At 37.2% G+C, this 20,230-nt stretch overlaps 1 protein-coding gene across 1 annotated transcript in view; it reads right to left on the minus strand.

Annotated features, from left to right (window-relative positions):
• The window catches only part of ZNF385D (zinc finger protein 385D), a 1,296,755-nt gene that overhangs the window by 1,219,717 nt on the left and 56,808 nt on the right, over nucleotides 1-20,230 (minus strand). Inside the window, exon 4 of the mRNA XM_049629860.1 lies at nucleotides 8,387-8,440. Coding sequence (XP_049485817.1) covers nucleotides 8,387-8,419 — 33 coding nt within the window. The 5' untranslated portion in view covers nucleotides 8,420-8,440. The remainder of the gene's footprint in view (nucleotides 1-8,386; nucleotides 8,441-20,230) is intronic.

Below are 20,230 nucleotides of genomic sequence, written 5' to 3' on the forward strand. Positions count from 1 at the left end.
TAATTTTCCATGTCCTTTAATGATTTCTGGTAAGAAACTATCATTTATATTTGAGAATATTTGTTACTGCCAGCACCCTGTTGTGATGAAACAAACAACAAAAATATGAAAGAGGCAAAGGAAGGTAAAGTTGAAGCTTAGTCTGAGAAATTAGGCTTTTCCTATCAAATAGGATACTGGTGTTGACAGTGGTTAAGCAGAGAATGGAAAGGGACGGATGCAAATTTAGGGTGTTTTTTCTCTTAGTACTTTTGAAGTGAGGTGAACATCAGACATTCTCCTATGGCACCAACAGTATAGAAGCATGCTGCTAGGCTAAAAGCAAAAATTAATTTAATCACATCCGACTAGAATTTTTGAAACTATTGCTCTGGTCCAGTCAGGAAATAGATAAGGAATAAGTGAACATAAACGTCTTTTGTAATAACTGCTAAATAGCTATTTTGATACCACTCTCTAATTTCTAATTGGACCACAGGAATAAAGGCATAAAGACATACTATGGCAACCATGAACATGCACCTCTCAGATCTCCAACTTAGGAGTGTAATTAGCAACAGCCCAGGGTGCTGCATTCTGAAGTCCCTCACTGAGTCTGTGATGGGGCCACACTTCAGCCGCTGCCTGAACCCATTCCTGCAAATTCACTGCTGGGAGTACTTTGGCCAGAGGGCTCCCTGTCGGCCTTGCTGAAACTCTTAAAACTGCACTGCAGTCTAATACCTTCCTTCTTCCTTCCTTCTATCCTCCCTTTCTTTCTATCCCTCTCACCCTCAGGGGGGTCAGACCTGCACCAGAGTGTGAAAGCCCTTCGAGTACCTCTGGTTATCTCACACATTCCCTCACTGGCACTTTCCTCAGTAAGTCTCTTCTCATGGAATCCTACTCTGGTGCCTGCTGCTCAGACAGCTGTGCCCTACGCCTGTACTCTCCACAAAATAAAATTGTGACAGCTATATATTTTTGTCAACAAGCACATTTTAAAATCACTGGATAAATACATAAATCAACAAGAGAATCTTCTTTTTTTGCCTGTATTTATGCCCTAATTTATGTTTGGTAAACTCAGATTTCTATTTATTCAGCTTTCTTTCAAGTTCAACACCGTTGTACCAATCTCCCTGATCTCTAACACAGACATCTTGCCTCATAACTTTCAAAAAGCATGTTCAGTTTATTTTAAAATTCCAATAAAAGAACAAGTTTCTCCCACTGCTGAGGCAAATATGACTGATAACCAGAAAGAAGTTCTTTCTTCGGGCGCCTGAGTGGCTCAGTCAGTTGAGCATCTGACTTTTGGTTTCAGCTTAGGTCATGATCTCGAAGCTTGTGGGTCCGAGCCCCATGTCAGGTTCCACTCTGGCAGTGTGGAGACTGCTTGGGATTCTCTCTCTCCCTGCCCTTTTCCATGTTCGTTCCCTCTCTCTCTCTCTCTCTCTCTCAAAATAAATAAAAATAAACAAAAAAGTTTATTCTTTCTTTCTTTCCTTTGTTTAGAGGTAGGGAAGTAGTTTGTGGTAGAGAATGCTAGCTAATCGCCAAGCCCCTTTCCTCTTCTTTTGGACACACAGCCACCAGCCCATATTTCTCAGGCTCCCTTGTGGGACTAGGTGCAGCCATGTGACTGAGTTGTAGCCAGTGAAATGTGAGTAGAAATGAAGGGAACCATTTCTGCCCTGGCCCATAAAAGCGTGCCTGTGTGAATCTCCATGTTCTTTATCTTTTCATCTATCACTGCCTGCCAGCACAGCTCACTTGGAAACATGTTGAAGATGAAAAAGTGGTAAGACCAAAGGAGTCTGGATCCCTGAATTACCAAGTACATAAAAAGCTGTCTTGACCAGGTCTTGTTATGTAAACAAAAAATAAATTCATTGTTTTAAGCCTCTAAGATTTGGTGAACTTATTACAACAGCAAGAACTACCTTAAGGAACTTAAGTTTTCTATCAAAGTACCCCTCACAGGATTCATAGTGATGCTTGCTCATGCAAGGCAATGATGATATGGAGGAGGTGGCAGATAGCTCCAAAGACAATCATCAATTGTTCTTCTGCTTCCTGTGTGCACAAGCCATTCTTCCCTTCAAGAAGAGGTTTATTCCCCACCCATCCCCCGCCACCTTCTTGAATCTGGTTGGTCCTGTGACTTGTTTTGACCAATGGAATCCAGGGAACCTTGAGCAGTCCCAAAAGTAGCCCTTAAAAGCCCAGACAGCCTTGACCTTGTTTCATAAAACCCAGTGGCCACTCTGTAATGAAGTACAGGCTGTCCTGCTACAGACAGAGGCCAATTGGAGAGGCCCTCTCCAAGATGAGATACCAAGAGGAGAAAGACGACATGGGAAAAGACTCAAGTGACCATGGTCTACAGGCCTTGGTGAGGCAGTTACCTTCTCACAACCCAGCCCATGTGCCAGCAAAATGCAGCCATGTGAGTGACCCAGCTAATACCATGTGGAGCAGAACACTGTCCAGTCAACTCACAGATGCATCACAGATAATAAATAACTTATTATCATTATCAGCCACTAAGTATCTGGGGTGGGAGGAGCAGGGAGAGTTGTTCTTACACAGGAAAAGATAAATGATACACCGGAATTTTAAAGAAAGGAAGGAAGGAAAGAAGGAAAGAAGGAAAGAAAGAAGGAAAAAAAAGGAAAGAAAGAAAGAAAGAAAGAGAAAAAGAAAGAAAGAAAGAAAGAAAGAAAGAAAGAAAGAAAGAAAGAAAGAAAGAAAGAAAAAGAAAAACAAAGGAGTTTGGAGGAGGAAATAGCCTGAGAAGTAATGGTTTCATTGTTTTGCTTTCGGTTGTGGAATTCCAATTAGAAATAATTATATCCTTTTACCCTTTTAAAATAGTATTGTGTTCTCCTGCGAAATAAATGCCAAATAGACATCTTTACCTAGTAACAAATATACCCTGATTTTTAAAAGTTTATTTATTCATTTTGAGAGAGAGAGACAGAGAGAGAGCACACACAGGGGGAGGGCAGAGAGAGGGATGGAATGAGAGAGAATCCAAGCACGTAGCTCAACGCAGGGCTCAAACTCACGAATCAAATCTTGAGATCATGACCTGAGGTGAAACCAAGAGTGGAATGCTCAACCAGGTGAGTGAGCCACCCAGGTGCCTCAAATATGCCCTGATCTTGACACAAACCAAAGCTGTAATACACACAAAATTCTTACTATTTTTAAAATAAAACATGAATAATATTTTTACACCCCTCTCCCACAAAAGGGTCAACTTATACGGGAAAATGAAAAGTGAAAACTTCCCTTTCATGATTCTTTCATGACTGCAATTCTACTTCCTCTCCCAAAGGCAACTACTGAGGACATTTCAACTTCCTATGTTTTAGTCCTCCAGAGTTTTCTATGCAATCTTTGTGTTTGTGCATGTGTGCCATTTTCTATATTTGAATATGATGGGAGTCAGTTGTATATGTCATTTTGCAATCCATATAATTCATTTTTGAGGAAACAAATATGCTATTACTGACTATCAACGGATTTAGTTTTTACATATGTGTTTTCTTTTTGTTAAGTTCAAATTTAGAAGATTTCTCCTCTAGCAGCAAGAATGTGTCACCAACTACTTCCGTCCTTTGATTTAAGCATACTGTATAACGACAAGAGTTTACGAGACACAGAAGACTATTTTTCCCACAGAGCAGTTTCTCATTTCTTTGATTCTGAGGCATTTTCATTACATGAATACTTATTTTTCACATTTCTGTTTTAACTACAGTTGATCCTTGAACATGGAGGTTGGGAGACTAACCTCCTGTGCAGTCAGAATTAAGTGTATAACTTTTGACTCCCGCAAAACTTAACTATTAATAGCCTACTGTTTACCAGAACAGCCAATTAACACATATTTTGTATGTTATCTACTGTATTTTTATAAGGTAAACTAGAGAAAAAATATTAAGAAAATCATAAGGAAGAGAAAATACATTTACAGTACTGTACTGTCTATATGGAAAAAAATCTGCATCTAATTGGAACCTGCACAGTTCAAACCTATATTGTTCAAGGTCAACTGTTTCCCAATAGTCTTTAATTAAGAAAAAATGATGCTGAAAGGGTAAAGCTCTTATATTGACAGTCATCAACAGCTTATTGGCAACAAAAATTATCAGAGCACTAATAAACCTTTACTGCCTCAAAACTATATCACTTATCTGAGCTTGGAAAGAGGAGAATTAGAAAGACATGACAATGTATAGAAATTTTTTTTCCCTAGAAATTTCTTTGTGCTCAGTATTCATGAATAATGTCTGTGTTCAGATTCTTCAGTTGACTTTGGAAAAACTAATAACTTCATTCTATAGAGAGATTTCTTGGGTTAAAAGTGCCAGATTTCTTGAATGTCTGGCATCCAGAAGAAATGATAGTTTTGGGTCTTTAATGTTGGAAGAAAATGCATTTCCTTCTTTGTAGATGAATACAATGTCCAAAGACATTTCCAGAGCATACCATCTTAAGAAGGAAAAATGACTCTCCTTTTAAACAATAATTCACATTAGACTCCAATATTACCAGAATATGAAGTAGGACACATTTGCATCTGATATCGACGAACTATGTTATCTTCTTTCAACAACAACATAGAATTATCTCCATTTGTGAGAAAATTCCACGGAGTTGACTGCTCCTTAGCACCAGGCAATAGCCTTATTGAGGCAATTTTCATTTCATTTCATGAGAGAAATATGCTCGAACTATGTTTCAATTGTTTATAGCCTCTTGAGGTTTGTGACTGTCAAGAAAGCACTAGATAATAGTAATAGCTGTGGCAGATTGTGTCTTCTAAAGATGGCCTAGATAGTGTCTCCTAACCCACATAATCCTTTTACAATGCAACTTTATCTATTGAAAGGTAAAATTTATAACCCTTCCCTTTGAAACCAGCTGGGCTTTTGTGACAGGTTCAACAAAAAGAGTACAGTGGAAGTGATGCTGCCTGACTTTGGAGACCAGGTAATGAAGGACAATTTAGTTTCCACCTTGCTGCTGAATAATCACAATTGGAGCCCTGAGTCTCTATGCTTGTAAGCTAACTGCCCTGAAGCAGCCATGCTGTGAGGAAGCCCAAAATAGCCCACACGTGAGAACAAAAGGACAACTCATGACTTCTTGAAAAGAACTGTCCAGTCAACTCCCAGTTTACTCCAGCCCTTTATTGTTTCAGCTACAACCCCTCAAACCAGAACCAATCAACCGAACCCTTCCCAAATCCATGGCCTACAGAAACTACGTGAGAAAGTGAAATGGTGGTTGTTATTCTAAGTCACTAGGTTTTGCAGTGCCTTGTTACACAGTAATAGCTAAAAGCTAGTATTTATTGAGCTATAATAATATTGAGTACATATTTTATTTATCAAGCATATAATATTCATGTGCCAGGTAATGTTTAAAGAAAATTTCTTGTATTAATTCACTTAATTCTTTCAAAAACCCATGAGGTAAGTACATTTATTCTATTTCAAGGTAGGAAACTGAGGCAAAGAGCGACTTTGAAACTTTCTCTTCACAATGGTAGATGGCAAAAATGGAATTTAACCCTGAGTCTAACTCCTGAGCTAATACTTCTATTTTATTATTTTATTTATTTATATATATATATATTATAATAAATATATATTTATTATATGCATGTCACATATCCAATATATTTATGTAATAAATATATTTAACATAGAAGATCATATAAGATACATCTATAATAAAATATAGATACATTTTATAAATATAAATGTTTTTACATAAATATAAAATATAAATATATTTTAGTATAAATATATTTAATTATATATCAATATATATCAATATACATACATATGTACATACATATGTATATTGATATACATACATAACATATATGTATCCATATATATACATATGTATATCATGTACATACACTGATAGATATATCAATGTATATCATATGTATATCAATATACATATATCTATCAACCACAGTTATTTTATTGGATAGATCAAAAATATTCAATATTTTTTAAGATAACACACAAGACGTCAGAGAAGTATCTGCTTGAAGCTATTCGTTCAGAATTTCTTATCAAAGCATTTCCTGAAAACTTGTTTTCATTTTGTTTTGCTTTGTTATCATGAAGTAGGCTTTTCACTGAAGAACACTATAAGAAATTTGGTATGAAAAATGTTTCCACATAATCAGTAAGAAGCAGTATTGTAGACAGGTCTCTCCATCATTGCATGAGTAAACACTTGGTAGAAATTACTATAAAGCATAGGATATTCAGACACGGGAATATCATTGTGCCTTTTGGAGGCACTGTTTTTTTTTTTTTTTTGCAATGAATTTACTTGTCTGGTTTCCCCTACTTCAAGATTTAAGATACTAACTTTAATAGTCAGGTGTGATCCAAAAGCATGAAAGCATACAAATACCTAGAGGGGTTATTTACCTTGGGAATTCACATTAAAAAACCATTAATTGAGAATTATTTATTTTGTATTGAGGACAAGTTTGAAGTATGAAGTATTTCTAACAAATTCTAAAGAATATGCAGCAGGACTCAAATCTTCAGTTCCCCATTACTACAGAGTTAGTGATAAACCTAAACTTCTATGGCTAGAATGGTTCCATTTGATTCCTCTTGGGTGTGGTTTTGTTTTACATCAGGCTCACATTTAGCATGTGGAGTCCAAAGTAAGCACACAAATGAAGGGCTGTGTACCATGTATCTAAATATTTGAAAATTAAAACATGCTACACCCGCAGAAAAAGCCTCGAAAATCCAAGATCAAGGGGCTGGCGTATTCAGTGTCTAGGGAAAGCCTGCTTCTTGGTTCATAGGCAGCATCTTTTCACTGTGTCCTCACATGGTAGAAGGGTGAGAGAACTCTCTGGCACCTCTTTAATAAGAGTGCAAAATCGTTCATGAAAGCCTCGCTCATTAAATCACCTCCTGAAGGCCCAATCTCCAAAACCCATTGCAATGGGGGTTAGGATCTCAACATAGGAGTTTTGAGAGATCACAAACATTCAATTCACAGTATCTTCCATCAAAAGGTCAAGTCTAATTCCTCTCCTCTTGAATATGGTTCTATCACAGTGACTCAGTTCTAATAAAAAAATAATGTCACACAAGGGACTCTGTGGACTTCCAAGGCTAGTTTAGAAGGAAAGGTGATGTAACTCCCTTCCAGATGGAGACCCACCCCCTAACTGCACACGTGTGTGTGTGTGTGTGTGTGTGTGTGTGTGTGTGTCTGTCTACTGACTCTCCAAAGTCATAGAGTCAGAGAGGCCATGTGTAGGTGTCCCAGCTAACAGTCCTAGCTGAGATGTCAGCCAGCAGCAAGAACCCATCATGAGACATGTTAGTGAAGGAGTCTAGATGATTGAAGCTCAAGTGATGCTGAATGGAAGAGAAACAGGTTGTTCCCACCAAACTAACTCAACCCAAATTGGAGAATTATGAACAAAACTGTTACTGTTGTTTTAAGCCACAGAATTCTGGGGTGGTTATACAGAAATAAACAGCCAGAATACAGTGTTAAATACCAGTTTTTCTAACAGCTATGTTACATTGTTAAATGTCCTAGATTTCTAAGTTGGAAGATCTAAGAATTTGAACTGAAGCTTCATCATTCATTACTGTGTGGATGTAGATCACTTACTATTAGCACCTCTCTCCTCATTTGATGTTGGGATAATAACCCTGCCTCAGAGATATCAAGAGTTTCGAGAGGAAAATGCATACAGAAGACTATGACCCAGAGCAATTCACATTTCAAGTATGTTCCTTGAATCCGGATCTGACAGTTCCAGGTATTTATTCATTCTTACTTCTTTGTCCCTATTGCTTTTCCATAAGCGGAGAGAACTGTGAAAGGTATGCCTGTTACATCTGCATCTAAAACTGTGAATAATCCGTAGTAAGAAATTAACACTGGAACATTCTTCATCAAAGACCATTATCCACTGAACCATTCTAGCCATTTTAAGAAGAAACTCAAGAAACAGGCAGACTTTCATTTTTGAAGTCATTAATAACCCCAGAAAGAAAAATGCTGTGTGTTCTATTGGGAGCTTCTGATCTGATTCATCATCTGGTAAACCTTTTCAGTAAAAGAGTGCTTGAGGGGGCAAAGGACTCCCCACGAATGCATGATACAGCTCCACTCTGTCATCTGCTCCTGCTATGACATTAGAATGTTCTGCATCCTAAACAAGTACTCCAAAACAGAGTGGGACTTAAAAGGTTGACTTTTCTAGAAGCTAAATGTCAGAGATATGAAGTCTTTTTTTTTTAATTTTCTCTTAATGTTCTCTAAATGGCATCAGAAGATGGATTTCAAAGAAGTATAATATGTTTAAGATTTCACTTACCAAACAAATGCAGTAAAATGTGATATCAAACATCTGCGATTTTCAATCACATACCTAGCAAAGAAGCACAAAACCGTTTTAGTGAAGCGCATAATTTGACATCCTTGCTATCAAAAGCAATTTTAAACACATAATTCAAAATGCCCATTGACAGCAGGTCTTTCTTGCTGGGTATTAATCTGCCAGGATGAATATGGAAACATCAATGTCTCTCAATTAGAATCATAAACCTTAAAAATGAGAAATAAAATCATGGTGGCATGAACAGGGCACAGGTGGGTAACTGACAAGCCTGCATAATGTGGAAAAATCATAGGTTAGAGGAAAAGTCATAACAATAATATAAAGCTTTGGGTTTGTACAGCCACTTCTCCCAAAGAATCAAAGCCCTCTACATACATTATCCCATTAATCCCCCTGCTACCTGCTGCAGGGCAGTGTTAGGGCAGATGCCTATTGGTGGTGATTCTGTGGCCATCGGCATCCTGTGTGGCAGCCTTTTGTGAACCCTATTACTTCCCTTCTCTTTTCAGTAATAAAGTGTGAGATTAGCCTTAGAGTCACAGCTGGAGATGTAACGCAGCATCAGTTCTTAAACCAATTTGTCCCTTTCCCCAACTTGTCACACTACACAGATGACTATCTAAAATATTTTTATCTACAGGTACATTATTAATGGGCTGTAACTGTGTCTCTGAAAGAGAGTTCAAAGACATCAAAAACATCTGTAACTATTAATTAGAGCCTTGCTTAACTACATGAGATTATTTCAGAAAGCAGGTTAGCTGTGGGACTCATTTGTTGCTCAACACCCCAGACATTTCAGACATTTAATTTTATTAATCATTCTCCTTCCACCTCCTGTTACAAAGATTATATGCAGTGCATGCATGTGTAGATTCATGAAAAATAATAAACAAAAAAACCCACTATTTTGCTAGCATGCATACTAACTTTTCTGGAAATTAGATTATCAAAATCCTATTTCACATCCCTTTAATCATTGTGTTTCAGAAAAAAAATAAGCATCTATGAAATATAACTACTTTTCAAATGCTATCCATTCATATTCTATCAATCAAAATTGTCAAACACACCTCACCTTCTTTGAGGAAGAAAAAAATTACACTGGTTCAGAACACTATTTCTATGATCTACAAACCTTTATGTAAGCTTATAGTTTTACCACATTGGAAGATTTTATTGGGTGAATATTCCTTTGATAGTCCATCCAAGGATGGTATCTGCCACTTTGAATTATCTTCGAAAATAAAAATTTAAAACTATGTCTGTACTGAATTTTTAAATCGATGACTTAACTTTCAAAATATAGTTAGTTAGGAAGAAGCATAACCAATTTTTTTTAATTACCTGGGAAGAATGCTCTTGATCGTGAAATACATAGCTAAAGGAAAAGTGCCACGCAAATTTTCAGATTGTGTCTGCATAGAGCTACTACCTTGAATTTTTATATAAAATAAAATAATCGGTATCCACCTGGTTCATAACACCCACATTTTCAAAAGAAATGTCATTTTCAGAAGTGGATCCTCCATAACCTCAGATCACAGGAAGTAATTTTAAATGGTGACCTTTCTCATCAAAGGTCTTTTACAGCCACGCTATATTTCCATGGAGTGTTTACTATTAAGAATGAACATTTTGAAAGATTTGTAGTATGTCTCTCATCGGCAAAAGACCATCATTGGCCCACTATTTCTTATGGTTGCCAGGTATCATAAGCTGTTTTCAGAATGGTAATTGCCAGAATTCCATAGATCCTTTACTTCAGCTTAAGTAACTCCAATATTCTCTTTATAGTTTTGTTCTGGTCATATATTGTTGCTTAACTACCTACTCCAAACCCCAATGGTATTTTTAAGCACTCATTTTATTATTCTCACAAATTCTGTGAGTCTCAGAAATTCAGATAAGGCATAGAAGGCATGGTTTGTCTCTGGTCTCTGACGTTTGAAGCCTCTGCTGAGAAGTCTCACACAGCTAGAGGGCAATTCAAGTGGATGAGGAATGAAATCCCAGAGTTTGGACTGGGATATCTGACTGAGACTGTTGACCAGAATCTTGATACATGGCCTCTCCTTGTGGTTTGGACTTTCCCTCAGTCTGGTGGCTTCGGGGTAGTCAAACTGCTTACTTTGGTAAGTTCCCAGCCTTCAGAGTAAGTGTTCCAGACAAGGCAGAAGTTTTATGGCCTTTTACAACTCAACCTTAGAAGTTAGTGTCTATTCCACTATACCCTATCAGCTGAAACAGTCACAAACCTACCTAGACCCAAGGGGAAGGAACATAGACCCTAACCTTAATGGAAACATTATCAAAGAATTTGAGGCAATATTTTAAAACTTCCACATACCCATTAAGTTCAAGGAGAGTATTTACATTTAGGAAATGGTTCCAAAGTTCAAACCAAAATTTAAAAAAAAATCATGGATCAAATCCAATCCCGCTATTTTGCAGAAGAAAGAGCTCTTGACTGAAGGAAAATCTTAGGCAACATGTCTGTTTTCTTCTTGTAATCTGAACTAGGTAATATGCATTTCTCTCAAATCAAATCCCGGTATTCTTACTTAGCACTCTACGGAAGGGGCCTTTCTTTGTTAATGATAGGAATAACCCATCTTTATCTCTCCTTGAAGCTCCACACAAAGTACAGAGAGACACTATCCTGAAGGGAATATTTATCTACCACAGTCACTGTGAATATCCTGAAAAATAAATCTAAATAAAATAAGTTATCTATGTACATTTAAAAGTCTCATTGTCCACAGTGAAACATATTAGTGAGAAAGATTCTCTCCATAGCCTGCATCCTGTTGGTACCCCCCGATTACGGTTACAGAATAAAATAGAATTGAAATGCATTCAATCAGGTTAAGAAAGTATGAAAACTATGAGACAGGTCTCCTCAAACACAGCAAAAGCATATAGAAGTCAGTACATTTCTCAAGGTTAAAAATGAGGAGTGGAGAAGTTGTTTCCCTAAGGAGAGACAGGAATTTCACTGCTGGAAAGAACCACAATGAAAATTACATGGGGAAGTCGTAAATCATTCCAAGATTGATAGGGCACACCACAAAATAAGAAGTTTACACATTAATTAAAAAGATCTGGGAAGAGACTGAGGGAAGATGATTTCAAGGGCAAGATATTGATGTTGCCTTCCACAATCCTTGGGCTAGCACGTGTAGGGCAGATTGGCAGGTCCATTACTAAGGGCTTCCTGGGGTAAGGATCACCAAGGATGGTCCTGGGGCTGACTGCACCAAGCCATGGAGCTTATGAAATAGAGAATTACTTCTTTATCACAAAAATAGAAGTTTGAACTGCTAGTACGTGTCTTATTTGAGTTTGAATTTCTAACACTAGGAAGAAATGTTATCCTTGAATCTGGCAATTATGGAGGTAAGCAAATGGCATCAAAATTCCACATGATAATGAACTAAGAAATGATGTTTCTGAGATGAGGATGATTAAGAAATCTTCTACTTAAGGGTGGAAGGATATGGTTCATATAATTCTAAGTGTCAATTAAATGTACACAAACACACACACTTTTGAAGCTCCATTTTCACTGCAGTCTTGCAAATACATGCTTCAAACTAACAAAATGAAAATTTTAATTATTCTCTTACAAAACATCCATGACTTTTATGGTGTGTGTGCGTGTGCCTGTGTGTGTGCGTGTGCGTGCTCGGGTGTGTAAATAATAAGTAATTTAATTATTTTTAAATGGATGCCTTAGAAAACATACTTTTTTTATGAAACTATTTCATCAGTTGTTAAAGAGGTAAAGAGATGAATAAATAAGTAAGTAAATAAATAATTGACACTTCATGGTCAGCTTTTGTGGTTACTCTTCAGTCCCACCATCAGAAGCCATGATGGGTACAGTGAGAATCTCTCAAGAGACGTTTGTTCCCTTTGAAAATTTCCCAAATGAAAAATAAAGAAACTCTGATGAAACTAGAATGGAAGTGAGATAATTAATGATCCATAATTAAACTAGTTGCCATAAAAATCATTTAAAAAACAGATTTAAAAATTTTTAATTTAAATTTTTTTAAATTTTTTTCTAAAAACTCAAATAATCAGAATCAAAATTTCTAAAGCCTGAATTCATTATGGAGCCATTGATCAAGCTCGTAAATGACAAACCAAGTATTTTTTCTAAGGAAAAAAAAAATCACCTGTTAGTTCTACAACTTTGCTTCATATACCTTCTTACAGATTCCCTTGGCTAGAAGAACCAACAACAAGTGTAGAAAATGAATTAAACACCAAGTATATAGTACAGGAGACCTATCTGTCCCCCCTCCCACAGCTATACCTATTCATGCTATGACAGCTTGGTTTTTTTTTTTTTAATTTTTTTTTTCAACGTTTTTTATTTATTTTTGGGACAGAGAGAGACAGAGCATGAACGGGGGAGGGGCAGAGAGAGACAGCTTGTTGAATGATAAAAAATAGAGCCGGGGGAGAGGTCTTGATGATAAACAATTGAGTCAAATGGATTAAATTAACTACTTATTTGGATGCCAAATACTACTTACAATGAGCCAGCTTTTAAAAAAGAAACACTTTTGAGGGGCGGAATACTAAAATAATCTCTTCAAGTTATGCTATTCTAAGACATTTTATTTTTTTAAATGGCTATCTTGTCAAAATTCCTAACAAGATTAATCATTTCATCATGGTCCAAATCTTATTTTCACAGTTTCTCATTTCCAGGGTGCCCACTGCAGTAAGAGCCATGGGGGTCAAAGAAATAGATCCCAAGGGGTGCAATAGGCCATTGCATCCTCCCTGATAGGTCAAAGAGGAAGACTATACAGTTAACTATGAGGCTGGAGAATAAACTGTTTGGCTCTTTATTTGTTTTTGTAATTTTTACCAATTTGTGAAAGGAAAACAGGAAGTAAAACCTAAGTAATCAAATTCTAGAACTTGATTCCACTGTCTGTTATGACTCTTCTTAATCACATGGATATTCCAGTTTCCCCTATAATCCATTAAACTGAATGTTCTTCATTATCCCATATCTGAAAGTGCTAGTAAGGTTTGGTAGCAAATAACTGGTTCCACTGAAGCTTCTGGTCCATCTACTCCATCTTAGCTTCTGACCCCAAATTTTTAATGACTTCCAACTCACTCATGAATTCAAGATAAATACCTTTTTTACTTCCAACTTACCAATGCTTTCAGTGCCGTGACTCCTTCAAGTTCTTCTAGACCATGGGCACTATCATTGCTTCTTTCCCTTTCATAGTGTGTATACCTCAAGGTTAACCATATGAACTAATCTCTCACCAGCATCCTTCACTGTCTTCTGCCCATCACCTTCTGAGAAACCACCTAGGTGAAGTCCAACACCAGCTAAATTCCTCCAGGCCTCTAGCTCTAATCTTTTTTTTTTTATTTAAACCCAAGTTAGTTAACATATAGTGTAATAATGATTTCAGGCATAGCATTTAGTGATTCATCACTTAAATATAACACCCAGTGCTCATCCAAACAAGTGCCCTCCTTAATGCCCGTCACCCATTTAGTCCATCCCTCCACCCAACACCCTGCCAGCAACACTCATGTTGTTCTCTGTATTTAAGACTCTCTTATGGTTTGCCTTCCTCTCTATTTTTATCTTATTTTTTCCTTCCTTCCCCTATGTTCATCTGTTCTGTTTCTTAAATTCCACACATGAGTTTAATCATATGATACTTGTCTTTCTCTGACTTATTTGGTTAGCATAATACATTCTAGTTCCATCCACGTTGTTGCAAATGGCAAGATTTCATTCTTTTTGATCACTGATTAATATTACATTGTGTATATATTCCATATCTTCTTTATCCATTCATCTGTCGATGGACACTTGGGCTCTTTCTATACTTTGGCTATTATCGATAGTCCTTTAGCTCCAATCTGGGTGGTGTTGTACTAGATATTCAGAATAACATGTCAAATGCTACCTTGCTAAATTCCCATCCTAGAACTTCAGCTGAGACATAAGAACCATCAACCAGTTCTACCACACATCCCTTGGTCAGTTTCCACTCCCATCCCTCTCAATTACCACTGCAGCGCTGCTCACTTTCTCAACATCTTTCCTCAACCACAGCAATCTGCCTTAAGGAAACCAAAGGAATTATGTATGGTTGGGCAACATTTCTGGAATGGTGGAATGAGGAGTTCAGCAAAGCATTCCCCAAAAATCAATGATAAAATTGGATAAAATTGTCAAAAGGAAAAATTTCAAGATTCTGAAAACAGAACAAAGGCACAAAGCATTTTGAGGGGGATCTATGTAAGAGAAACCACTAAAGTAGTTCAGACAAACACTTTTCTGTGGTATTTTAGCCTGGGGTTCTACCATTCTTCCCCTGCCATCTATCTATGTACTAGATGCCCCTCTATGTAGTACGATGATGAAAGCCATGAAAACCAGAAGCCTCTCAACCAGGAGAGATATGGGCCAACGTTTGCCAGAACACAAAATCCTCATACTCCTGGGCATTGATAGTCACAGTAGCAATTTTAGTAACAAATAAGAAAGGCCAATGTCAGTTAGCCTGAGACTGTGATCCTAGTTGGGGCCAACAAAACAGGGAAACAGAATAGGCATAAATTTAACAGGAGATAGATTGCAAGAGTAAGCCTTGGTGGGCTCCCACATATTTCTGGGGGTCTTAAAGATGGTGTGCATGTGCAAGGTTGCACATATTCTCAACAGAGACTGGAGAAGGCACATATCTACTTATCCCTGGATGAATGTGAGGACTGTGCTAGCAGAAAGCTAAAGCCAGGAACAACTAGTAAACTGTCTGAACTTCAAATATGTCCCCCAACTCATGCATAAATCCATAAACAAAGGCAGACGCCTTACTGGCTCAAGGTAGATGAGTAAAACTCGTAATTAGTGAAGGAACACTAGCAATTCTGGCATGGGAGCAAGCCCATGAAGTCAAGCTACACATAAAAGTGATAATGAAAAAGAAAAAATGATAGTAGAAACATCAAACACATCTTCACACACTCTGGGGGTAGCCAGATTCCAGAGAATTTGTCCAAATAAATCCTTAACCAATAAGCAAAAAAAACTCAAATGACAACCAGAGAAGATTCAAATTCACATTTGCTATATTATCTAAAATGTCCAGTTTTCAACAAAAACTTATAATACATGCAAAGAAACACAAAACTGTTGCCCACACATGAGGAAAAAAGCAGTCAAGAGAAACCTGACTATAATAGGTGACCAAATGTTGCACTTAGCACTCAAAGACCTGAAAGAAGCTATTACAAATGGGTTCAAGGAAGAAAAGAAAACCATACTTACAAATTAAAGGGAAATATGGTAACGGTGATTCATCAAATAGAGACTATCAAGAAAGAGGCAAAAGTAGTAAAAAAGAAAAAAAAGGAAATTCTTGAGTTGAAAACTATAATGCAAATAATTGTCACTTCCATTTTCCACTCAACATATAAGTTACTTTGAAGTCATAACTCCCACCCTCAAAATAAGAAGAAAACTGAAAAACTCAAACTCAACAATTCTTCTTAGATTCTTCAGACAACTGAGGTCACAGAGCAAATCACTGCCTGGAAACCTGGGGAGACACGAGAACACAGAGAATCACAGCTTACCAGAGGCAGATACCACTAGAGCCTCAAACTGGTAGGAACTCTAAAAACTGTAATTGACAATATCTGGAGATTGAATGTGGACTAGCTTTAGAGTTAAAGCTCCTGAGGGACCAGTTTTAGAGAAACTGTATATTCATGAGCTTTACCTCTAAGTACCTCACCAGATTCCAACTTGTGAAGACTGGTAAAAAAGGCCATGTTCTTCGTGAAGGAGAAAAGGAAAAGTAAACATTCTGAAATACATCATGAGCATTCTGTTCTCCAAAACAAAGGCCTACCTCAAGGAAAAGTACTTCAGTAGAACCTTATCTGACCTAAGGAAGAACAATGAGCCAACTCTAGCCCCCTGTAGCTTTCTGTCTCACATATGGGCAGTTCAAAAAAAAAAAAAAAGAAGAAGAAGAAGAAGAAGAAAGAAAGAAAAGAAACTCTTCTGAAGGTCACAGTCCAAAGACTCCAGCCCTCTTTAAAAAAAATAAATGGACATTTATTCCTAAGATGATAGAATGCTTCCCCTACAAAATACAACATCAACAAGGCTCCAGTATACCAATAGGAAAATACAATTAACTGAGCAGCAAGACATGAACTCTACTTAAGAGGGAGTTTCTAGGGAAACCCAAAGCCTACAGGAGAGATAAAAACAAGGATACTAGAGTAAACTGAAGCATCTGACAGCTACAGCTAATGCAAACATTAAATGCAGCCTAACTCCTAGACAGATAAACATAAAACTGAGGTCACACTCAAGACCTCAGTTCCAAATACATCGTGTCTGGATTTCAACAAAAAAATTACAAGGTATACTAAAAAGCAAAGAAAAAAGCACGATGAAGACACAAAGCAAATATCAGAAACTAACAAAGATATGGTAGAGATTTTTAAATTATCAGATCAAGAACTTAAAATCACTTAAAATCACGAAGTTAAAATATGTTAAGAGTTCTAGTGGGAAAAGTGGACAACATGCAAGAACATATAGTTATATAAGCAAAGAGATGACTCTAAGAAAGAACCCAAAGGAAATGCTAGAAATTTAAAACACTGAGAAATGAACAATGTCTTTGGTGGGCTCATCAGAGATTCAACATGGCTGATGAAAAAAAAATCCGTGAATTTGAAGATAAGTCACTAGGGGTATCCAAGCTGAAATGTAAGAATAAAACACACACACACACACACACACACACACACACACACACAAAATCCAAGAGCTGCAGGAAAATTTGGAAAAAAGGTATACTACATATGTAATAAGAATACCAGAAATAGAGAGAATACAGAAAAGAGCAGAAAAAGCATTTGAATAATGGTTGCAAAATATCCAAAATTAATGACAGTCATCAAACCACAGATCCAGGAAACTCAAAGGACACCCAGCAAGATAAAAATACAGGGGGGAAAAACCACACCGAGATATAACATATTCAAAAACAGGCGCAGAAAACAGGGGCAGCTAGATGGGTCATTCAGCTTAGTGTTTGACTCTTGATTTCGGCTCAGGTCATGATATCGTAGTTCGTGACTTTGATCCCAGCATCTGGCTCTGTGCTCATAATGTGGAGCCTGCTTGGATTCTTGTTCACACTCTCTCTGCCCCTCCCCTGCTGACTCTTTCTTTCTCTCAAAAAAAAAAATAAATAAATAAACTTTAAAAAGTGCAGAAAATAAAATAAAGAGAGAAAATTTTTAAAAAAGCCAGAAGGGGAGAAAGGATAAGAATTAATAGGACATCTCTTCAGAAATCATGCTAAGACCCATAACCAGTGAAGAAATTGAATCAGTTATCAAAAATCTCCCAACAATTAAGAGTCCAGGACCAGATGGCTTCCCTGGAGAATTCTACCAGACATTTAAGGCAGAAATAATACTTATCCTTCTCAAGCTGTTCCAAAAAGTGGAAAGGGAAGGAATACTTTGAGACTCATTCTATGAAGTCAGCATTCCTTTGATTCCCAAACCATACAGAGACCCAGCAAAAAAGGAGAACTACATCAGGCCAATATCCCTGATGAATATGGATGCAAAAATTCTTGACAAGATACTAGCAAATTTAATTCAATAGCATATAAAGAGAATTATTCACCATGATCAAGTGGGATTCACTCCTGGGATGCAGGGCTGGTTCAATATTTGCAAATCAATCACTGTGATACATCACATTAATAAAATAAAAGATAAGAACAATATGATCCTCTCAATCCATGCAGAAAAAGCATGTGACAAAATCCAGCATCCTTTCTTAATAAAAGCCCTCGAGGAAGTCGGGATAGAAGGAACATACTTAAACATCATAAAAGCCATTTATGAAAAGCCCACAGCTAATATCATCCTCAATGGGGAAAAACTGAGAGCTTTCCCCCTGAGATCAGGAACACGACAGGGATGTCCAGTCTCACTGCTATTGTTTAACATAGTGTTGGAAGTTCTAGCATCAGCAGACAACAAAAGGAAATCAAAGGCATCAAAATAGGCAAAGATGAAGTCAAGCTTTCACTTTTTGCAGATGACATGATATTATACATGGAAAACCTGACAGACTCCACCAAAAGTCTGCTAGAACTGATACATGAATTCAGCGAAGTCACAGGATACAAAATCAATGTACAGGAATCAGTTGCATTCTTATACACTAATAATGAAGCAACAGAAAGACAAATAAAGAAACTGATCCCATTCACAATTGCACCAAGAAACATAAAATACCTAGGAATAAACCCAACCAAAGATATAAAATGTCTGTATGCTGAAAACTATAGAAAGCTTATGAAGCAAATTGAAGAAGATACAAAGAAATGGAAAAACACTCCGTGCTCACAGACTTGAAGAATATTGTTAAAATTTCAATACTACCCAAAGGTATCTACACATTCATTGCAATCCCAATCAAAATTGCACCAGCATTCTTCTCGAAGCTACAACAAGCAATCCTAAAATTTGAATGGAACCACACAAGACCCCAAAGAGCCAAAGTAATATTGAAGAAAAAGACCAAAGCGGGAGGCAACACAATCCCAGACTTTAGCCTCTACTACAAAGCTGTAATCATCAAGACAGCATGTTATTGGCACAGAAACAGACACATAGACCAATGGAATAGAATAGAGACTCCATAATTGGACCCACAGAAGTATGGTCAACTAATCTTTGACAAAGCAGAAAAGAATATTCAACGGAAAAAAAGGCAGTCTCTTTAACAAATGGTGCTGGGAGAACTGGACAGCAACATGCAGAAGATTGAAACTAGACCACTCTGTTATGCCATTCACAAAAATAAACTCAAAATGGATGAAAGACCTGAACGTAAGACAGGAAACCATCAAAACCCTAGAGAAGAAAGGAGGAAAAAACGTCTCTGACCTCAGCCACAGCAATTTCTTACTTGACACATCTCCAAAGGCAAGGGAATTAAAAGCAAAAATGAACTATTGGGACCTCATGAGGATAAAAAGCTTCTGCACTGCAAAGAAAACAATCGACAGAACTAAAAGGCAACCGATGGAATGGGAAAAGATATTTGCAAATGACATATCAGGCAAAGGGCTAGTATCCAAAAACCTATGAAGAGCTCATCAAATTCCACACCCGAAAAACAAATAATCCAGTGAAGAAATGGGCAGAACACATGAATAGACACTTCTCTAAAGAAGACATCCAGATGGCCAACAGGCACATGAAAAGATGCTCAACATCGCTCCTCATTAGGGAAATACAAATCAAAACCACACTGAGATATCACCTCACACGAGTCAGAGTGGCTAAAATGAACAAATCAGCAGAGTATAGATGCTGGAGAGGATGTGGAGAAACGGGAACCCTCTTACACTGTTGGTGGGAATGCAAACTGGTGCAGCCGCTCTGGAAAGCAGTGTGGAGGTTCCTCAAAAAATTAAAAATAGATCTACCTGATGATCCAGCAATAGCACTGCTAGGAATTTACCCAAGGGATACAGGAGTGCTGGTGCACTTGTACCCCACTATTTATAGCAGCACTTTCAACAACAGCCAAATTATGGAAAGAGCCTAAATGTCCATCAACTCATGAATGGATAAAGAGGTTGTGGTTTATATATACAATGGAATACTACTGGCAATAAGAATGAAATATGGCCTTTGGTAGCAACATGGATGGAACTGGAGAGTGTTACGCTAAGTGAAATAAGTCATACAGAGAAAGACAGA

The sequence above is a fragment of the Panthera uncia genome, chromosome C2, assembly GCF_023721935.1.
Source record: "Panthera uncia isolate 11264 chromosome C2, Puncia_PCG_1.0, whole genome shotgun sequence".
In the NCBI taxonomy this organism is placed as follows: domain Eukaryota; kingdom Metazoa; phylum Chordata; class Mammalia; order Carnivora; family Felidae; genus Panthera; species Panthera uncia.